Source organism: Uloborus diversus, chromosome 3 (assembly GCF_026930045.1).
Source record: "Uloborus diversus isolate 005 chromosome 3, Udiv.v.3.1, whole genome shotgun sequence".
Classification (NCBI taxonomy): domain Eukaryota; kingdom Metazoa; phylum Arthropoda; class Arachnida; order Araneae; family Uloboridae; genus Uloborus; species Uloborus diversus.
The window spans coordinates 205,316,082-205,341,971 of NC_072733.1; the positions used below are offsets into that span (position 1 = coordinate 205,316,082).

Consider the following 25,890-nt stretch of genomic DNA (forward strand, 5'->3'; position numbering starts at 1 on the left):
AACGGACAATACTTAGGCAACAAAATTTTCGCCTACAGGGAGCGCGCTACTTGCGACTTCTGCGCCGCGCGGGAGTCAGTTTAACGGACAAAACCCTGTATCTAAAATACAAAACACTGAAATATCAACATAAATTATTAGGAATCTTTTTCTATTTAATCACTGGTGAGGGGATTTTTTTTTATTTTTAAAGTAAGTGGTGAGGTGGGATTTATCTATCCCAACAAAATTTATAAGATAAGATAAGATTTATTAACAAAAACACACATACATAACAAACAGTAAGCAAAATAAAATAAAATAAAGTCAAAACATACAACGTGAATTACAAAACGTGAATTACAAAACGTTAATTACAAACGACAATCACAAAACATTAAGAAATTCTCGATTATAGTTCAACATGACTTAGTAGTAAGAATTCAACACTAAAAAGCGCCAAAGGCACTGTCCGCAGTATTATTAAATCAGTTTAATTTGGAGTACAAACACGTAATAATACAAGCATTTATCAAATTAGAGTAGAAAAAATTCCAAAGATTTTAGTTTTATTTATTCATATAAATATAACAGAAACAGTACCTTTTGTGACATAAATATAAAGCTATATATCGTCGCCTCAGAGCAAATGTAAGATAGCTTAGTGTTATTCCTGGGATTAGATGTCTTAATGTTGCTCTGAGGCGACGATATGTAAATGTTACAAAACGTTTCAATGCAGAAGTTCAACTCGGGGTGTAAGACACTGCCTTACTAGTTTAGGGAAGAATATATAGGATTAAACAAAGTAGTTTACATTTCGAAACAGCAATTAAATATCTTGGCAATGAGCCGCACACTAATCTTTTGCAAACTTCCAACGATACTTGGGGTTTCTTCTTGTAGTAGCAGCATTCTTTATTTCGGTGTACAAGATATTTTTCTCAATAGAAGTACACAGCAAAAATTGTTGTTGCACATATTAGATGCTCCTATGAAAAGGAAAGAAAACTTGCTTACAGACTTAAATAATGAAGCATCATACATGTATATGACTTAACAATGCAAAAACTTACCGTTAGAATCGAAAGCAATTTAATTTTCTGTGAAAGAACAAACAACAAATATACAAAGCAACTATAGGAAAATTCTTATTCAGCTTCACTATGAAGAATGATTAAAATTTCAATTTTATAATTTATGTATATGGAGGGACATTATCGATAGCCTTGGCTTCTAATGTCCGAGTCGAAACCCCAGTGCTTAGTTTTAGGTCTTAGTTCCTTAAATCTGCATTCATTTTTCACATGTGGTGCGTTTTGCCCAATGTTATCCTGAATGTTGATTTTTTCGGAACTGGACATCCCATTGTTAATTTTAGTATAAAATTTTGGTCTTTCGACCAGAGGATGAAGTTTCTATCGCTGAAGAGTACTGGTTTCATCTCTGTCATTTATCTATGTTCTAATTTTTCCTCTTTAATACGTTTTCAATATATATATATATATATATATATATATATATATATATATATATATATATATATATGTATCAATTGCAGTATAGCACAATTTTGCTCACTATTTACATAGATCTTTCTTTTCTTGCGGACAACTGAATTCAGGAATGTAAAAAAAATCAAGGATAAAATAATTAAACATTGGAAAGTTTGTTACATTTATCAAGTTGATAAAACCCACTTGTTTTACAGAGTTCGGCAGGATAAAACTATGGTCTAACGGACAAAAAGCTGGTTTGGTGCGAAATTTTCTAAAGGCGCTCAGAAATTTATGTCAGAGCACCATGGATGCCGCGAAATTGAAACCTGTTGTCATCTGGAAAGCAGTCAGACTCCAGTTCTTTAAAGGACTGGACTGAAAGCATTTACCAGCTGACTGGTAACCAGAGAACCAGTATTATGTCAAATTGGATTGTGGTTTTGGATAAAATGATCGCTGGAGAAAAGGGGCATATTGTTTTCTTTGTGGATCAATGCGACTCAATTTCAAACACAACGTTGAAATTTCAACAAACGACTGCCGAAATGAAGTTTTCAAATTTCACTTAGGGGGTCATTTTATGCGAAATGAGCAAATCAGCTGTGGCTGACATGTCACAGATTTCAATGAAACTTTTTATTTGGGTAAACCATGCATATCTATGAGGGAATGAAAAGTATGGAAGTTTAAAAACTGTTGCTTTTTTATTGGAATTAGAAGTTGATACTTAAGCTAAGCCAAAATTTTCAGAGTTCATTGAAGCCAGTTTGTGACTCAATAACTCTGTAAGTTATAAATGTACACTTAAAAAATAAATATTTCCACATTCTATAAACAAATCTCTATTGGAAAAGAGCTAAGTAAAATTTATTCAGATCTTTTTTTGAATCTGAGATATTAACAAAGATTGAAGTTTTGCCAAATTACTTCAGATTTCAAATCACTATTCTAGCTCTTTTAATGAAAAAAGAGCAGTAAGAATGATTCATATTGAAAAACTATTTATAAATAATTATCTGCTCTAATTTAGTAATTGTTTATGAATTTCTTGATGACGAAATCGTACTTTAAAAAAATCGAAAATTTCATTTTTCCCTCTATTTCAGATGTTTTTTTGATCATGAGGGAATGCTCTAAATTTACTCATTTTTTTTTACGTGACATACTGAAGTGTCTTTTAGATGATACTAAATTTTCATCATTGGAATCAGCGTATTTTTGTTACTAGAGTAACTTGAACTAAGGTAAAATTTCATTAGTTACGGCTTTTTATTGTAAGTTTAGCAAGACTTACCATTTCTTTCGTGTTTCATTTTCTCAAAAGCATGTTTATGAAGTATTTGCTGAAATGTTTCCTTAATTATTGTGTTGATTTTTCCTCTCCATACGTGAGATAGGAAAAAATAGCTCTGAAGTTTCTAGAAAACCTATCACGTCAGCATGACTTAAAGAACATACTGAGTTTAAAGATATGGGCAGAGGACCATCTCGTCTAATTCTCAATTGCATTTAAGATTGGGCTATGAGTTCGAAGAAATTTGTTTTATCCATGAATAAGTATATTTGACGAAATATACCCATTTATTTCAACCGCCCTGCAGCAACCTTCTTTGAAACAAAAGGATTCCTTTGGTAGCGAAACTAGTTTATTTTAGTTACAGCTTTTCCTTTCAGAATAAAAATTGTCAGTTAAACAACATTTGCCACAATGAATCTAATTTTCAATGGAAAGCAGCTGGCTTTTCTACTATCAATGGCTAAAGTATGACCTTGATAAAACTATCAAACTATTATTCATCAGAACAAGTATGCATACAATACATAATAATCCACTCATAACTGCGAGATATTTTCTCGCAGAACCGGGTACTATCCCCATACACTGAGAGAAAGATGCAACCGAAGGAGGACAAGAGAAAAGAAAAAGCTCATTTTGAGGGGCTCCCCATTTCATCTTTAAGAACATTAACAGAAAAGAGAAAGAAAAACGATTGAAAGAAGACCAAAGATGTACGGAAGAAAAAAAACCTGAAGGGAAGATAAACAAATCAAAGAAAGGGCAACATTACAAAGATGCCAAAAAGGAACAGACAGAAAATAAGCGTCCAAAAAAAAGAAAAACCGAAGGAGCAACTTAAGGATGAGTCCATTGAAGAGGATGACATTACTGCCTGCATTTACTGCAATGAGCTTTATTCGGACTCCAAGGCAGTGGCGGATCCAGCCGATTGTTTTGGGAGGGGCCATCCGAAATTTTTGAACAAACTCCCCAGGGCTGAATTTAGTTCCATGCCGCCCCTAGGCAAATTTGAAATCTGCCCCCCCCCCCTAAAAGAAGCAAAATATCCTTGACTCAAAAAATGTAAAAAAGTGTTCCCCAGATTCAAACTCTCAAACTTATGAAGAAATGATGGCGTTTCACATTCTGAGGCGCCCCGATTACAGTGATCTCCCACAAAATTTTTCATTCGGCAAATTTTGCTGATGATTCGACAAATACCATGATTGAAAAACATTTGAATTTCGTAAGATGTGAAAGTAATCATTATTAAATTACCAGAAAAAAATGGTCTCTGGAAAATGAAAGAATGTTAATATTTTACGTTCAAGAATAACAATTTAATTCAAAAAATGTGTATTATAATAGCAAATTTGCCGCCCCTGAAAAGTTTGCCACCCTAGGCAGCTGCCTACTCTGCCTATTGGGGAATTGGGCCCTGATAACTCACCAGAAATTTTATTAAAATGAAGTTTTAAAAACTCAATTTTCGGGGTATCGAGACATTATTAGGTGAGGGGGTGGGTTTAGGAATCTCCCTCAAAAATGTTTCAAAATTTAAATTTTCGAGTAATTTTTGAAAATTAGGAAACTAAAAACGCATTTTGTCTATTTTTGATGATGTACGGAGAAAGGCCAGTTTTCGGCCGCTGGACCCAAAATACTTATTGAAAATAAAGCTTAGAAACCAAAATATTCTGTCATTATACATTGAGAAGTTAGAAGAGAAGGGGTGCTCTTCTAGCTCTTCAGCTGTCCAGCCTAAAAATGCACCTTTAGGTAATGTTTGCTTACATTAAAGGAAGTGTGAAGGTGCTTAGAATCCTTCCTTCCTGGAAATATTTTGCCTTTGAGGCTCTAAAAATTCGATTTTTAACTATATTTATACATATTTTAGAAAGGGATGGAAGATTCGTGAGCTCCTCCGAAAAACCTCCTTTTAAAGCTAGCATCACGATATAAACTAGGGAAGGAGGAGGTCCTATCAAAACTCGTTTGGTAATTGAAGTCCAAAAAAAATTCATTTAAGTTGCTTTTAAGCAAGTTAAGTGATAAGGGCTGGATAAGCTAGTTTCCGTTGACACTTTTTCCAAATAAAAGACTTAAAATGCAGTTTTTTGCTACGTACCAAGGCATTCGTGAAGGGCATGGGAAAAGGGGGTTCTCCTCCTAGTTTCGAAATTAAAGCCATAAAAACAAAAATTTAGGCTCTCTTTGGTCTTGTGAACAAAAGGTATACTCTGAGAACCGCAGCATTTAGAGATCGTCCAAGTGTCTGTAGTTGGAATCAAGAAATGATGTAAAAGATGGAGAAAAATTTTGGAAAAAAAAAGTTTTGTTTTGAGGATAGGGATATAATTTCTCTCCCAATTAAGGCCTAAACTTCTTTTTCAGTAAAATACAAGTGTTAAATTTTGTTATCTTCTCATAATATTTTTTTCTTTTTTTTTCTTAAAAAAATTCCTACAATCACAAGGTTTTGGGAGGGGTCATGGCCCCCCTCTAGATCCGCCCCTGCTCCAAGGGTGGTGAGGGGTGGATCCAATGCTCCCAATGTCGTCGTTGGGTCCATGAAAGCTGCTCTGGGGCCGAAGAGGAAGATAACTATTTTACTTGCGACTGGTGTCAATAGGTCTTATGTTACAGCAGAAAATTAAAGGTAAAGTCCATTAAATTTACTGTCAACTCATCAATATGTGTTCTTTTATACATATTCTAGTATGTTATGACAAAAGTTAACATATGTCACTAAATAAAAATAGAATTTTTTGAAAACTTTTAAAAAAATTTATTTTTAGATAGCAATAACATGTCTACCCGGTTTTACCCCACTAGTGGGGCAAAACGGAGTAAAATGACTTTTTTTTACAAAAAATTAATAAAAATTAAAAAACAAAAACACTTATGGTTTTGAAACTGTGGTTGCATTAATAGATAAGTAGTGCATACTTTTGCAAAATTTTAAATACAGCATTATATTTGTGTGACTCAGAAAATCTGTAAAATTAGCTACAGCTCCTGTGAAGTTTTCAGAGTTTCAGAGAACAGTATTTTTTGTGCATGTGTCTAAGTATACTGAGTAAGTATTCCATAAATATTTTTTTCTAAAGCTCATACAATAGCAACAAAAAATATTTTATTAGAGTTATGTGTGTGACATTAGAGCATTATGTGTGTGACCGTGTGGGAATTTTTATTACGGGATTTCCTAATAAAAATCCAGTTTACGTCGGATCTTTGCCAAATTGTGCACAGATGATCTTTGGTGCTCAGAAACTCACCAGGGGGATTCTTTCCCCCTGGACTTTGACCCCTCCCCCTCCCACCGGGGTTTCCATATTCAAGCTCAGTTTACATCGGATCTTTGCCAAATTGGTCCGTCCTTTGATGCTCAAGAATACACATAGGGGTACTTTCGCCCCCATTGGGGGTCGACCCCCTTAGGGAGGCTTTCCAGAAAATCCGTAAAACGGGACAGTAAGACGTATCAGTAACAATGATAAAAAAACTTTAAATTAAAAAAAAGCCAAAGACGTGTAAAGTTAAACTTTGAAGCATGAAATTGCTCTTTTCTACACATTGACGGGAAACCTAAAGTTATTTTTTCTTTTATTTAAGCCCGATTGTTGAAAATACACCACTTGAAGCAAATATTATTTTTGAGGTAGACCATGCAACGTTGGGCAACGCAGCTAGTAAATACTTAAATTGAAAGGATAATTTCACAAAATGAAGAATGAAGAATGAAATTAATTTATATTTGCATATGAATAAAATAGTAAATGTCAAGCTTATAAACTATCACAAATTTCTAACCAATACTTATGTGGTTTAAAAGATTTGGGAAGTTTTAAATCGTCATTAGAATTTACTCACTTTTTCTCAAAAACCAAAAACTATCAAAAATGTAAATGCAATTTAAGGTATTTAGAACATTGTACTTTTGATTTTAAAGTATGCAGATTGTGAACTCTTTGTTTAAATTGCTCTTTGGGTATGAGAGCAACAATTAATTGTTTTGTTCTTTTTATTTATTTATTATATTTAATCAATATCATTATTTTTTAGCACTCATTGAATCTTAGATTCAGTGGCAGCACACAACATTTTTAGTTGAATTATTTAAAAAGTACTTTTTTCCCTTACATTCAAGTGTAAAGACCCAACTCATAATGAAAACCATTCAGGAGCGTTACATGTGTGACATCTTTCAAAAAGCCTCGTTAAAAATTTTCTGCCGAATGTTTGAAGATGAAAGTCTGGTTACAGGTATTGTGTATCAAGTTTATTTATGATATGAGATTTTTTCTTCTATCCCCCCAATTTTGACCTTGGAGGAAAATTTTTGTTCTTTTTGCATTACGTGTGTGACCAACAAAAAGTGACCTGCATACTTTGGGGGGTTAAAAACTTATCAAAAGTATTTATTAAAAAAAATTGACTCATTGTTATAGTAAAGTATCTGTGTTCATGATACTTCATAGTTTATTCAAAAAAAATGATGATTAAATAAAAAAAATGGCTTTTACATTTATTTCACTAACAATGCTTTTTTTTTTAACTTCGTCTAAATGTTATCAAATGAGGCTAAAATCTAATATAAAAATATTTTAAACACAAAATTGATGCTGGAATTAAAAAGAACAGATATTTCTTTGTCAAAAAATAAGATTTGTTTCTATATTATGTGAAAAAAATGTTTTTGGTGTGTTAGGACCACTTTTCGTGGAATTGCCTTACAGAGATATTCATAAGTGAATATTTTCTTTAAACCTTTTATTTATTTCTATTGTCAAGTTAGTCTTAAAAACACGATTGCAAACCATCTTTGGTAGCGTTATGGGGAGAAATAAGGTTTCGAGACTCATCTGCATTGATTTTTAAAAAAATAAATTCTAAAAAACACAGCTTTACGCGACATTTGATGATGTTAGGGGGAGGAGTTATGAGTCCGTTCAACTGAGATTAAAAAAATTGAAGTCCTAAAAAAGAAGTTTACGAAGCCCCAAGGCTGTAGACAGGATTTTGTTTTGGGGGGGAGGGGTCTTAAATTTTCGGCAAAAATACGAAAAAGTTGCAGTTGCTATGGTAAGCATTATTGCGCATCGGTGGACATATGGTAATGAGAGAGGGGGGAGGGGGAGCAAAACAAAAATATAAAAAATCAGGGGGTGGGAGGGGAGGCAGGCGGAATTATTGGTTGTTTTAATTCATTTCTTTTGAACAGTAATTTTACTGAATTACCAAGAGTTAAAGTTACTTTATCAAAATGTTTAAATGTCAGCAAAGGTTTCTCAGAAATTAAAATTTATTATTACATCATTTAAACAAAATTCAATACTGTACAAGTTTTGTTGGTACAGAAAATGATGTCTGGTGTCGAAAATGCTGCAATTGCGAAAGATACAAATAACATGAGGACCTTTAATTGGCCCTCAAGTTGGAAAACGAAATAGTAATATGTACCACCAATCAATTTTCATGAGCTTTGAAGGTCAGAAGCGCCCATACCCAATTTCGATGTATCTACGCCACTGTATACAAGTTATATGGACTAAGGGGGAAAGAAATTTGCAGTACGGAAACATTAGTTTTTAGTAAAATTTTTTACCACGGGGTGAGACAATAACGCATGAAGAAAAACCAACAACCTACTTGCAAAAATAAGCCCAGTGGCTCAGTGGTAGCATTTTGCGCTCCCATGTTACAGGCCCAGGTTCCATTCCCAGGTTGGGCATGGTTGACTCAGCCGTTCATCCCTTCAGTGGGTAGATAAAATCAGTACCAAGCATACTTGGGAACCAAACACTGGGGGTTCTGCATTAGGCTGACCACCTAACCAGAACATCTGCCTTGCACCCCAGAGCTCCTGGTCAGGAAAACTGAGTGTGGCACAGTAGGTCTTGGCCCTTACGGGCCGTCGTGCCAAAAGGTTTGGTTTCAGTTGCAAAAAGCTTGAATTTATCACATAATGTTTTTCAGAGAGCTTTCCATTAGCTTCAAGTACATGCTCATATCATGGTCAACAGTAGTGTGAAAGGATCCCCTATCAATTCCAGCAACTTGAAGCCAAGAAGCTTTCACCTGGCAGTAAAAATTTTGAATAGTTTCTCATTGCATATTTAATTTTATCTTATAGCATATACATCTGGTATCAAGGACGTATTTTTTTTGAACGAACTCTGTAGGTCTAGGGAGGGTGATTTTAATAATAACCAGCATTGTATAGTAATCTGAAGCCTAAAAATATAATTATCTGAAGTTTTCTTACAGTCATATAGAACACAGAAGCACAATTGTCAGTATCAGCGTCCCACATACATAAAGAGGACATTCTGAAATGAAAAAGAAAATAAAAAAAGCATTAAATCAGCTTCTTTATGACTTCAAAAAATAAACATGCATTTACATACAGTTGAACTCTGTTAATACAACCACAATTGATATGAAATCCTGGCTGAAAGGAGCACTTTGTTCATTTAGTTTGGATTAGTATTTAATTACGTTAAGAATATCCTGGATATTACGTAGATCAAAATGAAAGTTTTGGTTAAGATGAACAAGACTTCTGACCTCTTCCTGGAAAAAAATCCCGATTGAGTGCTTCAATTTCCTTTTTTCGCAATTTTGTGTCACTTTAGAAAGCTCTCCATGTATTCCTCGCTCCTGTGAGTAACTTCTAACCCTTTTCTCTTAGTCATCAAGTAGAGACAGCTATTTTACTTTTGCCGGTTGGCACCGCATTATCCCCCAGTTGTCTTTTATATTGCCTGCCACTTCTTAATCTTGAACACACACTCCAAGTTCACACTTGTTAGCTCTCTAGGGGTGGAATATTCTTGGCTGCATTGAGCTATTGCGAGCAGCCAAGGCCTCGGCTATTCTGAAAAAGTTAAAGCGCATTACCCCTATTTACTTTTGGACAGTCTATCTGTTTGTTTGGGAATTACCACCTGTTCCCCCATTACCACCTATCTTTGAATTAGTTCTTCAGTTGTCACAAAAAAAAAAAAAAAAAAATCCCAAACAAAATTACTATCCCACTATCTCCTAACATTCTATTTAGTCTCTCTTAGAAAATCAATAAAGCACGTTATTTCATGCTGTAAATAAGTATCCCGCCTACCTGGCAGCCCGAGGATTCTGATAACCTGAATGTTGCTGTATTGGATAGCCCATTAAAAGCTAAATATGGTAAGCATAAAAAGAAAAGCACTATTAATTTGTGAAATGATAAACATTGCAAATGAGTTGCAAAGCAAAAATGAGTTTTAAATTTATATGTGTATTTTTTATTTTTCCCCATTTTACTTATTCACAATTGTTACGAATAATGGTTGATATGAAAAAATTCTTTGGCATTTTGTATTAACCAAGTTCAAATATATATATATATATTAGGGTGTCCCAAAAAAATGAAAGTCGTTTTTTTAAAACGCATACCCTCTTATTTTTTTCCTTTTATATCAAAACCGTTGGAAAAAAAGTTTCATGCAATTTGAAGCACGGTAACCCGTGCCGACTTGCGCCTAAAGGCCTAAACGTGTAAATAGCACGTGTATTCATATAAGCAAGCTAATGCTGGCGACGCGATATTTTTCAAAGCTCAAAACAGCTGTAAATAGTGCACAGAAAACAAATGAAAACAGAAAAACATATGTTGGGGGGAGGGGGGCTTATCCGTAGTAATTTGCAAACCGTCAAACATGTCAGTACGAATACATTCCGGTCAGCGAGCGCAGTATAGTCCTTCCATAGGGAACGAAACATGGCAGTGGAATTGCAAAGTTTGAAAAAAGGGATATTTTTAATAGGAGTCGTAAAACAACAAACTACGGGCTTGAAACTTCCCTCTAACGGACAAGTTCTGTCGGTTTTGTTTTATAACATTCAAGAAGTAAATTTAACCATCAGTGAAAGTGCAAATATCGCTATTCGGGAATGCATCATCTTTTGGGAAAAGGCACGCGTTCCCACAAAAAAATAAATTGCTAAATTGTGTGAATAAACTTAAAAACTTGTATCGAATCTAGAGAGACTTACAAAAAAATGCAGAGAAACTGCAAGAAGTATTCAGGCAGCGCCAACAAGAATTTTCAAGTAATTTAAACAATTGATTCAATATTGCACATGCTGATGCACTTCGGTTAATCAAAATAGAGGAAGATGGGACTGTTGCCTGCTTTGAGTGCTCAAAAATCAAAAGAAGATCGCTTATCTATAGTTATTTTATATGGATGTGACGGAACAACTCATTGCTGAGTCTAAACTGGATAATTCCACAGGAAAAGAACAAACAAAGGCTGTTTGAAAGGCAGTTTTAGATTGGAATCTCGAAGACAAAGTTAAGTTGTGATATTACAGCTTCCAGAACAGGTCCTTTAAGTGGTTCTTGCGCTATTCTTGAGCAAAAATTTGATAGAGAAATGCTTTCCTTTGCTTGCTGCCATCACATATATGAACTGATCTATCTCACTTAAATACAGTGCTATGGAGGAGCTGCGGAGTTGTTCCGAACTGCACCCTAACTTGGAAAATTTACTTGACTTTTACCGTGCTGAACTTACTAATATTACGCTCACTGATGACTATCAAGAGTTGACAGAACTGCCTATCATATTTTTAGGTGGATATACCAGAAAATGAATTTAAAATAAGACCACCGGGAGTCATGCACAAAGCTCGATGGATGGCTCGAGCGATTTACTCCCTAAAACTATTATATTTAGTTCACAACTAAAATTAGATACGAAGGAAAATGAAGCATTGTTTGATGTCTGCTTTTTTGTAGTGACAGTATACGTGAAACCATGGCTTCAATGCATTTTGACAGTCAAAGCACCCAAAAAAGATTTGTGCTTTTTGATAAAAGTGTACGAAAATGTGGACCCAATTATCTCAAAAGCTGCTCTACAAAAATTCATCCAGCTTTTATGGTATGGTCAATAATATTTCATTCCTTTATGTGAAAAAGAGTGTCTCAAAGCTTAGTGCAGTAAACGATGCAGCTGAAAGAGCGGTAAAAATGATGCAGAACTTTCATTGTTTGCTAACAGCTGATGAGGAACAAAAACAATCTGTTACGTTGTGTTCAAGAGCAGAGGACGTTCTATTCTGACTGCAAAAAGCAAACATTGAATTAAAAATATGTACAGTAATGTTTCTTTTAGTCTAATATTGTTGTAAATATCTGCTTTAAATAAATTGATGTCGCGTGTAGTAATGAATTATGCAGTTAGCAATTTTTCCACTGTAGTCGCCTTACAGGATTTTAGGTCCAACTTTGACCTCAAGTCGGCACGGGTTCCCGTTATTTAATTGCAATGGAACTTTCTTCTCATGTTTCTGAGGTGAAATGGAAAAAATTTAGAGGGTATGCGTATTCGATTTCACAAATTTTTTTTTCGCCATTATATTTTGGGACACCCTAATATATATATATATATATATATATATATATATATATATATATAATAAAAGTGAAAAATATTGAAAAGACCACACCAAGAGCCCATAGATGCGCAACGCAGCAAAACTAAAAAGCCAAGTAAATATAAAATTAAGCAAACAGAATTTCAAAAATTAAACAAATTATAAATAATAAATGATGATAAAAAGGAAAAATGCAAACAGCTATTAAGTAGGAATAGATAAAGCATGAATCTAGAGCTCATCAGCCGTGGAGGTATCATTAATAATGGTCAAAACACCAAAATTTTAACTATGAACTAGAAGAGAATGTTTAAACTCCAGTACGCATGCAATATAGAGTAACAATGGGCAAAAGCACCACTTGCTAAGCTAAAAGCAATAAACTAGAGCTCAAACCTAAATCCAAAAGCTGGGGGTTTCGCCTCGACTAATTAGGAAAACAAGTTCCGATAATTAGCCTTCCACGGGACAGTACCTGCCTATAACAAAATTGTCTTACCTTGAAATCCACGTAAACTCAGCCCAATCCATTGTTCAGCCTGATAAAAATACATTCCAGTTGTCAACGTAACATTAAAAACATAAAAACATATCCAGAAATCAATCCATAAACATACCGTGGGAAACAGGCAACTCGGTATATATATATATTAGGGTGGATCGGAAAAATGAAATTTTTATTTTCGAGTCGTTATAGTTCAGAAAAGTTGCGATTGGTGAACACTTAAAAAACAAAAAATTTTTTTTTTTTTTTTGAAATTTGATAACATCTTCTGATTGCGCAACAAGTCTAAAAATTCGAAAAAATACGGGATTTCACCTTTTTTTCTGATTTTTTAACACTTTTTGTTCAATGTATATTTTCAGGCTGTATGACGGAAAAGCTGCATTTAGTGAAAAATTTCAGGCAATTTTTTTTTTCTTTTTTGAAATCAAACTGTATCTTCCAATTATGTAACGAGAATACATATTCCGAAAAATGTAAACTTTAGCCCTTTTTCGCCTTTTCCTTTTTGTTTCTTTAGTTTAACGATCCAGAATGAGTTTGGTATAAAATACTATTGGAAGAATACATTTTTTATAAAACAAAAATGATATTTTAGTATCAGAGAAAAAAAATTTTTTTTAATTGAATCGTCCTTTGACTCAGTGAGACTCATATTCGTTTATACTGCTTAGAATAGTGTGGGTTTCTCCCAAGTCCCATTAACGCCTCTCGATCTCGAATTTATGATCTTTTTAGTTGGTTTATGTCTAAGTATCTTTCTTAAATGAATAAAGCAGTCATGCGGGCATCAGTATATCACAATGATTCTTGTGTGAGTGTGCTGTATGATTTGCTCTGTTCAAATTGTTTCAAAAATGGATCCAACATAAGAGTTTTGAGTGCCCTATATTTAGCCACACGAGAGATTTGCCAACAAATGAGCTTCCTACTTATGAAATCTACTCCAAAGGTGCTTCCAGGAGAGATCTGTATTAGCTAGGAAGGTCAGCAACACAAAAGTGAGTTTTTCCATTGTAAAGGATATAGTGGTGCAAAATTTTAAAAGTATCTTTGATAAGGACATAAGGAGACATCAATTCCTAGTTTCCCTATACAGAATTGTTCAGGTCATTGATACCTTCAATAAATATCTTCTACAATTTCACTAGATGACTTAGACATCATCAAAGGTTGCGAGAAAAGTGGCATGATTTGTCATTTTGAAATTTATGTTCGACAATCATTGGAATGGGCCATTTGTTTATTATATTTTATCAAGTTGCCTTTTCGTCATCCTTTTTCGGCATTTGGATGGTGAAACTACCAGCCCAGGTCGCTTTTCTGGACCAATAGGAGAATATTTTAGAGCAGGGCTGTCCAACTGCAAAGAGCCCACAAGCCAGAATTCCAGTCATTGATCACCTGGTGAGCTGCAGTTTGAAAAAGTTGAACAATAACCTCTTACCTAATAACAATTAATAGTTTAATTAATAATTATAAAGCAATGAAACAGAAGGATTATCACACAAGCAGCAAGCTTATCCGAGAACCTTATGTTCTCGCAACCAGCCAAAACAATACCATCAAACAGAAGGAGCGGAGAATTGACGAGAGCAAGCTCTCAATTTCTTTTTCAAAGTCAACAAAGGCTGTAGAGTCAGTGAGGGGGGGGGGGGTCTTTATTTTTAACCAATTGCAGGCAGGTTTTGCTTATCTAAAACGCTTCTCTTTCCTTCCTGTCTCCTTCACCAATACAAGGCAATACTATTTCTAGGAATTCGTTTGAGCACCAGCATGCAGGGTAGGACTGCTTGATCTTGACCTGTAGATGTCCTGTACCTTTTTCTCCCAATACAATAGAAGGAGTTAAAGCGTGATCAAAAGAAAATTACGAGGACCCTGACTTGACCAAGAATGGTAGTCTCAGATGTTTCTTGATACCATAAAATGTTGAAAAAAGAAATATGCTGAATAAGAGGCTGGCAGGCTGCACAATATGTGTTGGTGGGCCGCCAGTTGGACAGCCCTGTTTTAGAGGTTGAGAAAAACTGCTGGTAATAGATTTTCAAGAAATTGACTGTATAATTTTTGAAGTAAACAAAAAGTGCTTGAGCAAGGATCAAAGGTATTGTTTTGATGTATCTCAAGCAATAAAAGTTGCAGTTGTCCAAATGATTTGTCAAGTTATGACCCTGGCCCACTCTAACATTCTAGATGGCTCTCTTATGCAAATTGAGTCCTTAGACTGCACGTAAGTGTAACGATTCTTTTCCATCAGGTGTGTTTAATGGCATTGTTACTTTTATCTTGAAATGTTACATGCCAGTCTGGTTTGAAATAAAGAAATGCAAAAACTTCACGGGTGGCCTATTCATGTTTAGCGAACAATTTAAACCTGTCGATACGTGCCTGACAACCTAAAACAAGTTGTTTATCCGATCATTGAAAGAAACTCTTTCTTTGTGCATCCTAAAAACTTATTTATGGTCATGGTTCTTGATGAAACAAGGTGCATAAGAGACCTAGGATTCAAAAAGGTTTTGAAAGCCAGAAAGTCTTTTTCTAAAGGTAAAAACATTAGAAACTTTCCTCCCATCCTTAAATTCCAAAGCCACCAATTACAGAGATTATTGATTGGAGCAAGACACAATTATCTTCCCCACTTTTTCTTTGAAAAGTTACTAACGAAGACATCAAATCTTTTTTTAAAACAGGAGAAATATTAGACTTGGATATAAAATTATTCCCCTGCTATATGCAAGCCTTTGAAACCATTAGTAACAAAATTCAGCACATGTATAACAATACAATAAATAAAATTTCATACTTTAAACCTTGTCCCTTTTGTTCCGCAAAAACCACTTGAACGCTATACTTATATCCTTCATACGGCATTTCTAAAAAAAAAAAAAAATCATAAATAATTTGAAACACACCAAGAAATTATATGTTTATATCTGTAATATTTCTAATACACAGCAAATGTTAGATCCAAAATAAACAAAATGGAACGGAAACATACATGTTTGTAAACAAAATAAAATGAAATCTCACCTGAAGTATTATCATTTGAAAAGTGCAAAATGAAGAAAATATGAAAAGTTTTTGATAAATGGGTTAAAATTATTCTGCTAAATTCAAAATTCAAATTCATGTTGAATATATCAAATTATGAGATATATAATTTAAAAGAAATACTGATTGACAGACAAAGCTAACAAAGACACAATGGAAGACAACAGCCCGTAAAAATAACTATACAAAAGCGAAACTTGAAGAAAAGTGAAAAAAATTGATGACATCGGGGCTTGCAACTGAATTTCAAGTATCAGCTAAAACAATTTTGCCTCTTTTTATATTTCAGATGACCAGCGATGAATAATAAGGGGCCACAATGAAACTTTCTTTTTTTCTATTGAAGGAGAGTCCCTGTTAAAGGCTCATCTCTTCATAAAAACTAATGAAAATGTCATAGAATATTTTTGCACTGTTACTTTATTACGTAGCAATCTCATTACACCAATAAATATATATTAACTGCGTCGTAAGAAAACAAAATATCTAAAGTATATTTTTGTATCAAATTAAACTAACCCCATAAATAAAATGTTACTTGATAGGAACTTTCTGACTTCGAATTTGATTTTAGCATGCTAAAAATACTCCGAAAGCATTCAAACTTCACAGAAAGATTTTTCACCACAAGCTAGTGCTATTACCCTACTCATTACCAATATAAGAAAAATACAAATTAGTCTGGTCAAAATAGATATTTGGGTTCGAAAAAACTCGCATAGAGCTGAAAATTGGTACTGACAGTAGAACTTTTTAATAAGGGACATTAAGGGATTAAATGTTTTGTACCTTAAATAGAACTGTCCCTTCTTTGGAGGTTTTTGAGTTAAAGCATGTAGTTCATTAACTCCATATAATTTTATACTAAACCTAGGCTATTCACACTGAAGAATAAATACTAAAAATTTTTCACTTATGCTGCATAAAATCATTAATTAACCAAACCCTGTGGCACGATAGCCCGTGAGAGGGCCAAGTCCTACTGTGCCGCACTCAGTTTTCCTGATCACAGGCTCTGGGGTGCAAGGCAGATCTTCCGGTTAAGTGGTCAGCCTAATGCGGAATCCCCAGCGTTTGGTTTCCAAGCAAGCTTGGTACTCATTTTCTTGACCCACTGAAGGGATGAACGGTTGAGTCAACCATGCCCAACCCAGGAGTAGAACGCGAGCCTGTGGCATGGGAGCGAGAAGTGCTACCACTAAGCCGGCTGGGCTTCAAAATCATAAATTATTCAAATTTAAAAAATTATTCTTTTAAAAATTAAAATTTATTCAAAAATTTGGTAATGGCAAAGCCTTGCAAACAACTACAAAAATTATTTTAAAATAATTCGTTACACGGATTTGGTTGACATCATGTAATTTACAATGTAATACAGTAGGCGCCGCTTAACGTGAGCACGATTAATGTTATCATTCGCTTAATGTTATCAGAATCACGAAGTCCCAGAACACTTGTATGTTAACACACGTTAAAAAATTCAGATATTGTAATCGGCGTCTTCGTTTATTGTTATCACTTTTTCATAAACTTAAAATTTTTTTAAACGTTTTTGTTCCTCAATTAACAGAAATACATAGGCAAACCCTGATGAGACAAACTTTCTTTGTGGCATTTTGTGGTTTTCAATAGCAGTTCAAAATTTTTCTAGGAATGAAGCTACAGAAAGTTCGCTCCCCAGTAACCACAGACTCCCCCTACGAAAACTTTCTTTTCCACCTAAAAAAATTCAGTCGCTGGCCATGTTGCAGGCATTGATGTAGGACTTCCATTGTTGCAATTACTTTGTGAACTGTTAAAGAATTGTGTCGAGATTGAAAACAAAGCAAAGTTAAGTTAAAATTTAAACAACATGCAAAACCATGCTGGAAAAGATAGAAAAGCAGAATGTGCTTTGAAACTGGTTTACGAATGTTAGGGAAAATGGTCATATTTTACTTCATCTATTACTGTGTGATAAAAAATTGCATAATTTAGCTTTAACTTTTTATAATTCAGATATTTCTATTCTGTTAATTTAATAATTTATAATTTAAAACTGCATTCAGTTGAGTCATTGTGATTTTAATTTGAGGTTGCCAAAATAAATGCACCTTAATTGGAAAAAAATCGTTATTTTGTGTCTCCTAGATTCTTTTTGATTATTGTTATCAGTCGGTTATTGTTATCAAATTGTATTTGTCCCAAAGTGATCCCATTAAGCGGCGCCTACTGTATAATGTAAATTATACTGTATTGTAATTTTCGAAAGAAAGCTGCACTATCTATCAGTGCTGAGCCTACATGAATAAATTGATCAGAGGCAAGAGCATGCATGTAAATTGCAGCAAGAACTTCAGAATATATAGTCCTTGCGTACATGTTAATTCCAAATTTTAAAAAATTAAATTTTAGAGATATTAAGTTAACATTTAGACAAAAAAATACACCTTGAATAACATTAAATTCAGTAATTTTTACTCTTTTATGCTTTCATTTTATAGCTTTTTTCTGTGAATGTCCCTTAAACAGGGTGCTCTTTATTTAGAAGCAGTGAAGTCCAGGACAAAGTTTTCTTGGGGCAGGGGGGGGGGATTTTTAATTTCTTTTGAAAAATAGATAAGAAACTATTTTGCTCAGCTGTTTTACATGCTTTCCTTTGCCTACAGTTTCGGAAATATATGAGAAAGGAAGAAAAAAAAAAAAACAGATGTATGGCCCCTTTATTCTACAGTCAATACTCACTACACATTGACATGCAGTTTGAAGCTTTTCATAGTACTAAAGGCCTTATCAGACTCTGATTTAGCCAAAGTTTACAAAGTGCAATGTTTCAGGGCTTTACATTTCCGGTTTCAACACTTTTTCTACAGGATTTTATAGTGCAAAATGTAATCATTGTCCTTTGAGGTAAACAAAAGAAATTCAAGATCAGTGCATAGGCCAGATATTTCAAATCTGAAATTGCGTAAGTCTTTTTTTTTTCTTTTTCTATCTTTCTTTCTTTTTTTTTACAATATATCAACAAGCTTCTTTTCATGTATTATGACTGGATCTCAGCTGACACTTTTCAATAGTTTTCTGAATCTATTACCATTTTATAAAAATATGTTTTATACTATGACATTACATCTCCTATGTTCCCAAATAAAAAGAATGTCAAAGAAACTTTTGTTCATGTTTCCTGCAACTAAGTGATTGAACAAGAAACTCCAAAATACCACTCAGGTTACTTTCTCTGGGTTATATTTCAGTTATTGTAGCTTATTACTCTGAAAATACCTACATTTTTACCTACGTTTTTTTTCTTTTTTGTAGAGAAAGTCAAATGTCCTTGTTCTACAATTTTTGGATAGCACAAAACACCAAATGCAGCTATTATTTCCAAAGTATGTCTTTCTACTATTGATTCATTAAAAATAACATATATTAAAATCAAGCATAGAAAAAAAAATAGTGCCATATTCACTTTTCTGTAGTTTACCTTTCATTAACTAGTGGTGTTAACAAAGGCAAAATAAAAAGGGGTTTGGAGGGTCCATTCCCTCAGAATCTTAGGTTTTAAGCCTACTGCCAATCCTAAAACAGCATTTATGTGTAAAGACTATTATGACTCCTCCCTCACAGGAAGTTTAATTCTTGTTGCTCAAAGTGGAAATCAATTTCATAAAGTATTAGACTTTTCTTCACCTTTACATAGATATGATCAGACAAAGCAATCAAGTTTTATTAAGAGTGAATACAGTATAAAGTAAGTTTACTTTGCATTTTTTTAATTATATTTGCAGTTCAACACTATTCTTGCTACTTATTGCTAGCCAAAGACTACAGGGAGATTTATGGAAATACTGAATTTTAAAGAGAATAGTAGTATACAAACCTTTCAACTTATCCACTATCATTTTAGACAAATTCTTGGCTGTCTCCATGGCATCTAATGAGGAATACTTTTTCTGACCCAATTCATCCACAAGCAATAGCTTAATGATTTCTTTCACAGCAGACGCATTAAATCTATTGAGAAAGCAAATTAAAATTCAAAGCATTAGGTACATTTATTCAGTTGTCTTGGTTCCAAAAATTTAAAATAAAAAGTACTTTTATTATAAAAACTTTTTAAAAAGTAAAAATAAGTTGTGATAAAAAAAATTGTAGGCAGTTCCATAAAAAAGAACAATAATAAAAAATAAAAAAAAAAACATTCAAAATATATGAATATGGTAGCAGGGAAGGGGCGGTTCGGGCGATCGCCCCCCTCCTTCAAAAGGTTTGTAAATTCAAAAACTTTCCGGGAAAAGGTCACCAAACTCCCCCCACCCCCAACATATCACAAAAAATCGCCTACAACTGTATTTTTATGAATTTAATTCCAAAATTTTTTAGGGGAGAGTCTCTCAACTCCCTCTCTGCAATGTCATTGAAGATCATCAAAATTTTTTAATTTTTTGGGCTTCAATTTCGAAAGAATCAACGGAATCGAATTTTTTTCGAAAATGTTGCTAATGAGGGCCTTTATTTATGTTTTTAGAACTTCAATTCCGAAAACATTCCGGGGGAGAGCCCTCTATCTCGAGTCCTCCCTTTAACATCAATGAAGACCCACTAACATTACGTTTTTGAAGTCTCAATATTAAAAAGTTGAGGAATAACCCCTGACTCTATCCCTTCCCTTATAGCTACCAAAGATGGCTAACCATTGCATTTCAAGGCACTAATTTTGAACACTTTCCGATTTAAAGTTCCTAACCCCGTTCCTTCTCCCTACGTCATAAAAGATGGCTTATAACTGCATTTTTGAGACTTCAATTTCGAAAAATTTCCAGAGAGGAGTCCCATGTCCTTCTTTCTTCATCTTTCAACATCATTCAATGATCGTCTAAAACAGCAGTTTTGGAACTTCTACATCGAAAAGTTTATGGGGAAAATATCTGAACCCCATGTCTTCTGCTACATCATCAAAGATTCCCTACAATTGCGTTTTTAGGACTTCAATTCCAAAAAAATTTCCGGGGGAAAGCCCCGGAGTTCTCTTGTTTTTAGCATCATTAAAAAATCTCTAAAGTTGCGCTTTTGAAGCTCTAATATCATAAAAACGACTGGGGAGAGTTCCTGAATCTCATCCTTTCCCTTCAAGACAACAAAGATAACAAACAATTGTGTTTTTGAAAATATACCCTTAAATTTCAAAACATTTCAGGAAAGGGACCTCTAAATCTCCCTTCGTCTTATTAAACACCAAAGTCTAAAAATCACATTCCTAACAAAAATTTTTGGGAGAAAGCCAGCAAACACTTACACTTATGCGCGAATATTAAACCCCCAACTCAATCAACAAACAAATCCATAACTATCTTCAAATTTTATTTACAAATGTAATTTTTGTATTTTATTACGTTTGGTACGAAAACTGGTAAAAAGAGGAATCAACTCTACAACCTTTCTTTTACAAGGAAAAAAGTACAATTGAGGACCTGAATAGCTACTTAAAAAACTTCACTAGTCCTCAAACAAATCAAAAGTTGAATTTAGATAATAGATTCGGAATGTTATAGTAGAAACTTTTCAATCTTTTTTTCTTATGTGTGGTGCTCGAAACACTTATAATTTTCATTCAAACTCTTTGAACGATACACATTATTCAAAAAAAAACATGCTTCAGTTCTTAAACTTTTGTAAAAAATTTTTCAAAAAGTTTATTTATTTGGAAAAGGGACTCATAATAGGTCCTTAAAGGTTAACTTTACAACAATTATTTCTAAAAGCTTACATGCCCTGTTTTTCATGGAGAGCAAAATAAGTGATTTAATTAAAACTGCTAAATATTCTACTAGAATTTCCTTTTTCATGTTACTAAATTACTGTTTTGCTTTTTGCAATATTTCTCCAAATAATTGACTTTAAATTTTACATAAACATAGCTTTTAAATTTTAAAATTCTGTTTTTAGATTCATAAAATAAAAAATAAAAAAAAAAGAAAATGAAGGACGCTCGAGTTAAAAGATTATCCTGTCAAAAAAATCAATAAATAAATTAAATCAGACTTATAAAACTAAAGAAATAAATTAAAATAATTGAATATATGCTTGAAAATGCAAAAAAAAAAAAAAAATAATAATAATTAATTAATTAATTACTAATTGAAATTAGTCTTATGAGACTTGGAAATAGTTGTCTGAATGTTGCTCCTGATGAATTTTGTAGGAAAAGTGTGATTCAAGGATATCCTTTAAAGACTGCTATAATGCCTGGAAGGGGCACGTTCCCATGCTTCGTATTTTGATTTGAAAAATATTTTGTTCTCTTTTGAACAATTAAGAGAAACTTAACACAGGGTGACATTGCTTAAATGTTGTGTAAATCCACATGTAAAAACTTTACATCATTTTTTAAATTTTAAATTTTAAGGCTACTTTTCAGCACATGAATAGTGTTTATATGGCATTAGTGTTTATGTGCATTTGTCATGGTAGGATTAAGGTTGCAAATTATGCCTTTATTTCTACCCAAAGATTCCCTGTAGAATGTAACATGCTCAAATAGATATATACCAGATAAATTTTTATCATTCACCTCTAAAGATGGTATACACCAAGTGGCCGAAGGTGGCAAGTTTTAACTAAAATTGCACCTTGAAGTCATGGGGGAGGGAATGGGGGTTCAATTGACCCAAACTTTATTTTAAAAATACAATGTAATTAGGCATTTTACCTGTATTTGGTTAAGTAGATGCTCTTTGTCCCTCTCCCCCTGGAAAACTTACACAAATGACGGGCCTGCTCAGGAAGCAGTTACAAATTATTTTCGAATTCTTAAATATTCAAGTAATATTTTGTGATAAGCTCCCCAACTGGTATAACAAGACTAAATTAGCCTTAAAAAAAATTCAAAAGTAGATCATGGTAACTCAGCACTTGCAGTGCTGCACAAATTTATTGATAGGGAAACTAAGAGAGAGCATCTTACCATTCCAGATTTTGTTGCTGCTTTCCAATTCTCATCGATAGCATGATATCAACACAAATTATGAATTATTTTAAAGCAAGTGATATAATGAATAATCACTAAGCCATGACAAGTGTTTGGTTATATGAATAATATCATGTGCATTAAAAATGAATGAGGAAGAAAGCAATAATTTTCGATTTTGAAAACCTGTCCCAGAATTTTTTTTCGCTGTGGTACTGCACTTGACCTTAAAAAATTACTTTTCATTTTAGAGTATTTATTCATAACTTTAAAAAAAGATTTAAAACATATTCTTCCTGCTTCATTCTCTGTATTTTATGGCTGAAAGGGTTGGATAATACTTATTTTGAAAAGAAAGATACTTAACTTTGTAAAAAAAAAAAAAAAACTCTCAACTCAAGTCCAGTTTGCTGATCCAGAGGTGCTGCCACACATGTTCCAGCACACTCCAAAATATTTTTGGAAGTGCTGAATGCCCCAACATGTCTTTCACAAGTTTGTAATTAAAACATAACGCTGCTTTTTAGAAGGATATTATGTTTACACTCATTCAAACAATGCACCTATTTATAACAATAGTTTTCTTAAAGCACTTTTTTTTTTTTTTTGAGGATTAAACTTCTCTACAGCTCCCCTCTTTCGTGCTTAAGTACCCTGACTCGTTTTCAAAACTTGGTATATAGGATCCATTTCAGGTCATAAATTTGTTTGCACATTTTGAAATATTACATTTTCTCCTCAAAAAACCTTAACAGAAATTAAAATATTCCATTCAAATAATTTTTAAAGAAAGTTTCTTGCTAGTCTTTAATGCTATTTTAATTTTTAATTTGTCTAGTCCTTGTTCAGAATTTTTGTTGAGGAGACTTTTTTCTTTCTTTTTTGTATTTTTATACAAATGCTTAGTTACACACTATGCACATACACATTGATAAATGATCACGAAATCTAAAATTGAAATAATTCTCTGAAACCACTTTTAGTAACAGATACAACAGAAAATAAGCTAAAAGAAGAAATGGAATACAATAAAAAATAATGTACTCGGATGATGAAATGTTAGTTCACATCATTAATATCCACTAAGAATAAAACAAACAGTTATTCTCTAGTTACAGGATTAAAAGAATGGAGTTCTGATTGAGCTTTGTACACAACAATATCTTACTTTGGTAGTGCAAAATTAAAAGGTGTTGCTAAACTTTTTTGTCAACTAGAAGTGCATCATCAATTGTATTTTCAAAGTCAATTCCTACCGTTTACGAAATGGTGGCCGAATAACATAAGATCCACTTTCGGCACTTTCTTCACTCAATTTATCTTCGATGCTAACATCTTCCTCTTCAGTGCTAAGATCTGAATTCATTACGAAACAAAATTAAATCAAATCACAGGCATTTAGAGATGTTTCTATTATTATTTCAATTTCACTATGAAAACACTGGCTTCACAAAAAATAAAACATTAGCAAATTCAACGCATACAACAACAAAACAAATTATCAACAAATCGAGCTGACTTAGGGTTGCTTTATTTTTAGGAGCGCGACAACGCACAGTTTAACTAAAAATGAGTAGAAAAGTAGCCAAGCAAACTTTTTTTTAAACTTCACTTCCATTTGGAAGCTTATTTCGTCATAAAACAAGAGTTTTTTTTCCGAAATTCATAAAAAGAAGCCCATGTTTTCAGGCGTCTCAAAATTTTCATGTCGTTCAAAAAAAAAAAATAGCTAGACTATTAATTGATGTTTTAGGTCGCACAACAGGACAAAATATAGCCATATCGGCAACTTTTGCCAAATTGAGAAACCCTATTCCCAAACCTCCGGCAGCTGGAAACTGATAGCGTCGGTCGTTACCAGGGCAACAAGCGTTGCCTGTTTCCAAGTAGATATGCGTACGCGTATTTCTGGTTGCGTTCGACGAGCTCGACCGGGAGCGACCGGTTAGTTAATCACGTGACAGCTAATGATCACGTGATCCAATCAACCAATCAACTGCTTAGAATGGCAACCGCTGTGGTAACCAGTTGATCATCGAACGCTTCGGTTAGTAACCAGTTACTTACCGGTCGACCGGTGAGTTTCGTCGAACGCAACCTCTGTCTGGAGTCACTCCTCGTTTTTAAAGTTTAGTCTGTAGTGACTCCTTCTTATGACGTCATGGAGCTACTCCGAAGGAGATGCCGCTCTGAATAATAGATTCAGCAGGAGGTAATACCTCTTGCACGTTTGAATCCATTAGGAGACCTGGAAGTCTATTTTTTCAAACATAAACCTTGAAGTGGCCACCACTGAAGCACTGGTCACAACTAGAGTCCCTATATGAAAACGTAGTTTTCAGAGTTGCGACAACAGCTACGCTCGGAGAGCGCAACCTGTTTCCAGGGGAAGATAGGGTTGCCGCCGAGCTGCAAGATTGGCTCCTTGTTCGCTTTCGAGTTTCCTTTAAAAAAATAGTCACAAGCGGGAGCGGGAAGAGTGGCTGAAACGGGTATGAAGGATGTTAGCACGCTGATTCGAAAATGCATGCTGTCAAAAAATGAAACGCTCGATTTCGATTCAAACACTAAAAAAAGACAAAATGGCTCTGTGTTAGCAGAATTAAAAACAGATTTTTTCTTAAACCTTATTCTCTTTAATACCATTAATTTTAATTTAATCAAAAGATTCCGAGACAACGAAAATTATATTAGTTTTAATTGATTCAAAATGAATGAAGGAATAAAAACTGATTAAGAAAATGAAAATAAATAAATTGGTAACAAATAACGAGCTTAAAAAATTGCTTGTTTTTGCTACATTAAATTAAGCTTTATAAAGATTTTTGAACTTAGAAATATTTCTTATATTGATATCAAAAGCATTACTTATTTATTTTATTTCTATAAAGGGGGGAAAAATACAATTTTCAGATTTAAATGGAACAAAGTTTAGCATTAACTTAAAAATTCCGAAGGGAAATATATGCCTGGGAGGGCCACATACGAGGGGGGGGGGGTATAAGGGGTATTGCACCCATGTATATGCAAAGGAAAGTCTGAAAGAGTAATACTAGACATATGTAGAAAGCTTAAAACAAGGTACCCTATCCAGGTCTGGATCTATACATTTTGCGCCTCCCTGCAACAAAATCTGTATGGCCCCTCCCCAGAGGTGATCAGTGTATGTTTGTAACGTTAAATAAGTCTTAGT

At 33.7% G+C, this 25,890-nt stretch overlaps 1 protein-coding gene across 2 annotated transcripts; it reads right to left on the reverse strand.

Moving 5' to 3' along the window:
• Nucleotides 1-376: 376 nt before the first annotated feature.
• LOC129218638 (dynein light chain Tctex-type protein 2B-like) lies at nucleotides 377-24,495 on the reverse strand. 2 transcript variants are annotated; one of them, XR_008580353.1, is made up of 5 exons: nucleotides 23,866-24,495; nucleotides 19,611-19,744; nucleotides 15,504-15,573; nucleotides 9,029-9,092; nucleotides 377-971 (listed from the first exon to the last, which is right to left on the reverse strand). XR_008580353.1 is itself a non-coding variant. In XM_054852956.1 (5 exons), the coding sequence occupies exons 1-5, from the start codon at nucleotides 24,061-24,063 to the stop codon at nucleotides 924-926; spliced, it is 426 nt and encodes a 141-aa protein (XP_054708931.1). In that variant the 5' UTR covers nucleotides 24,064-24,495; the 3' UTR covers nucleotides 377-923. The 2 variants fall into 2 exon arrangements, 1 of the variants encoding a protein (XP_054708931.1); XM_054852956.1 differs by having other exon boundaries at nucleotides 23,954-24,495.
• Between the last annotated feature and the right edge of the window lie 1,395 nt (nucleotides 24,496-25,890).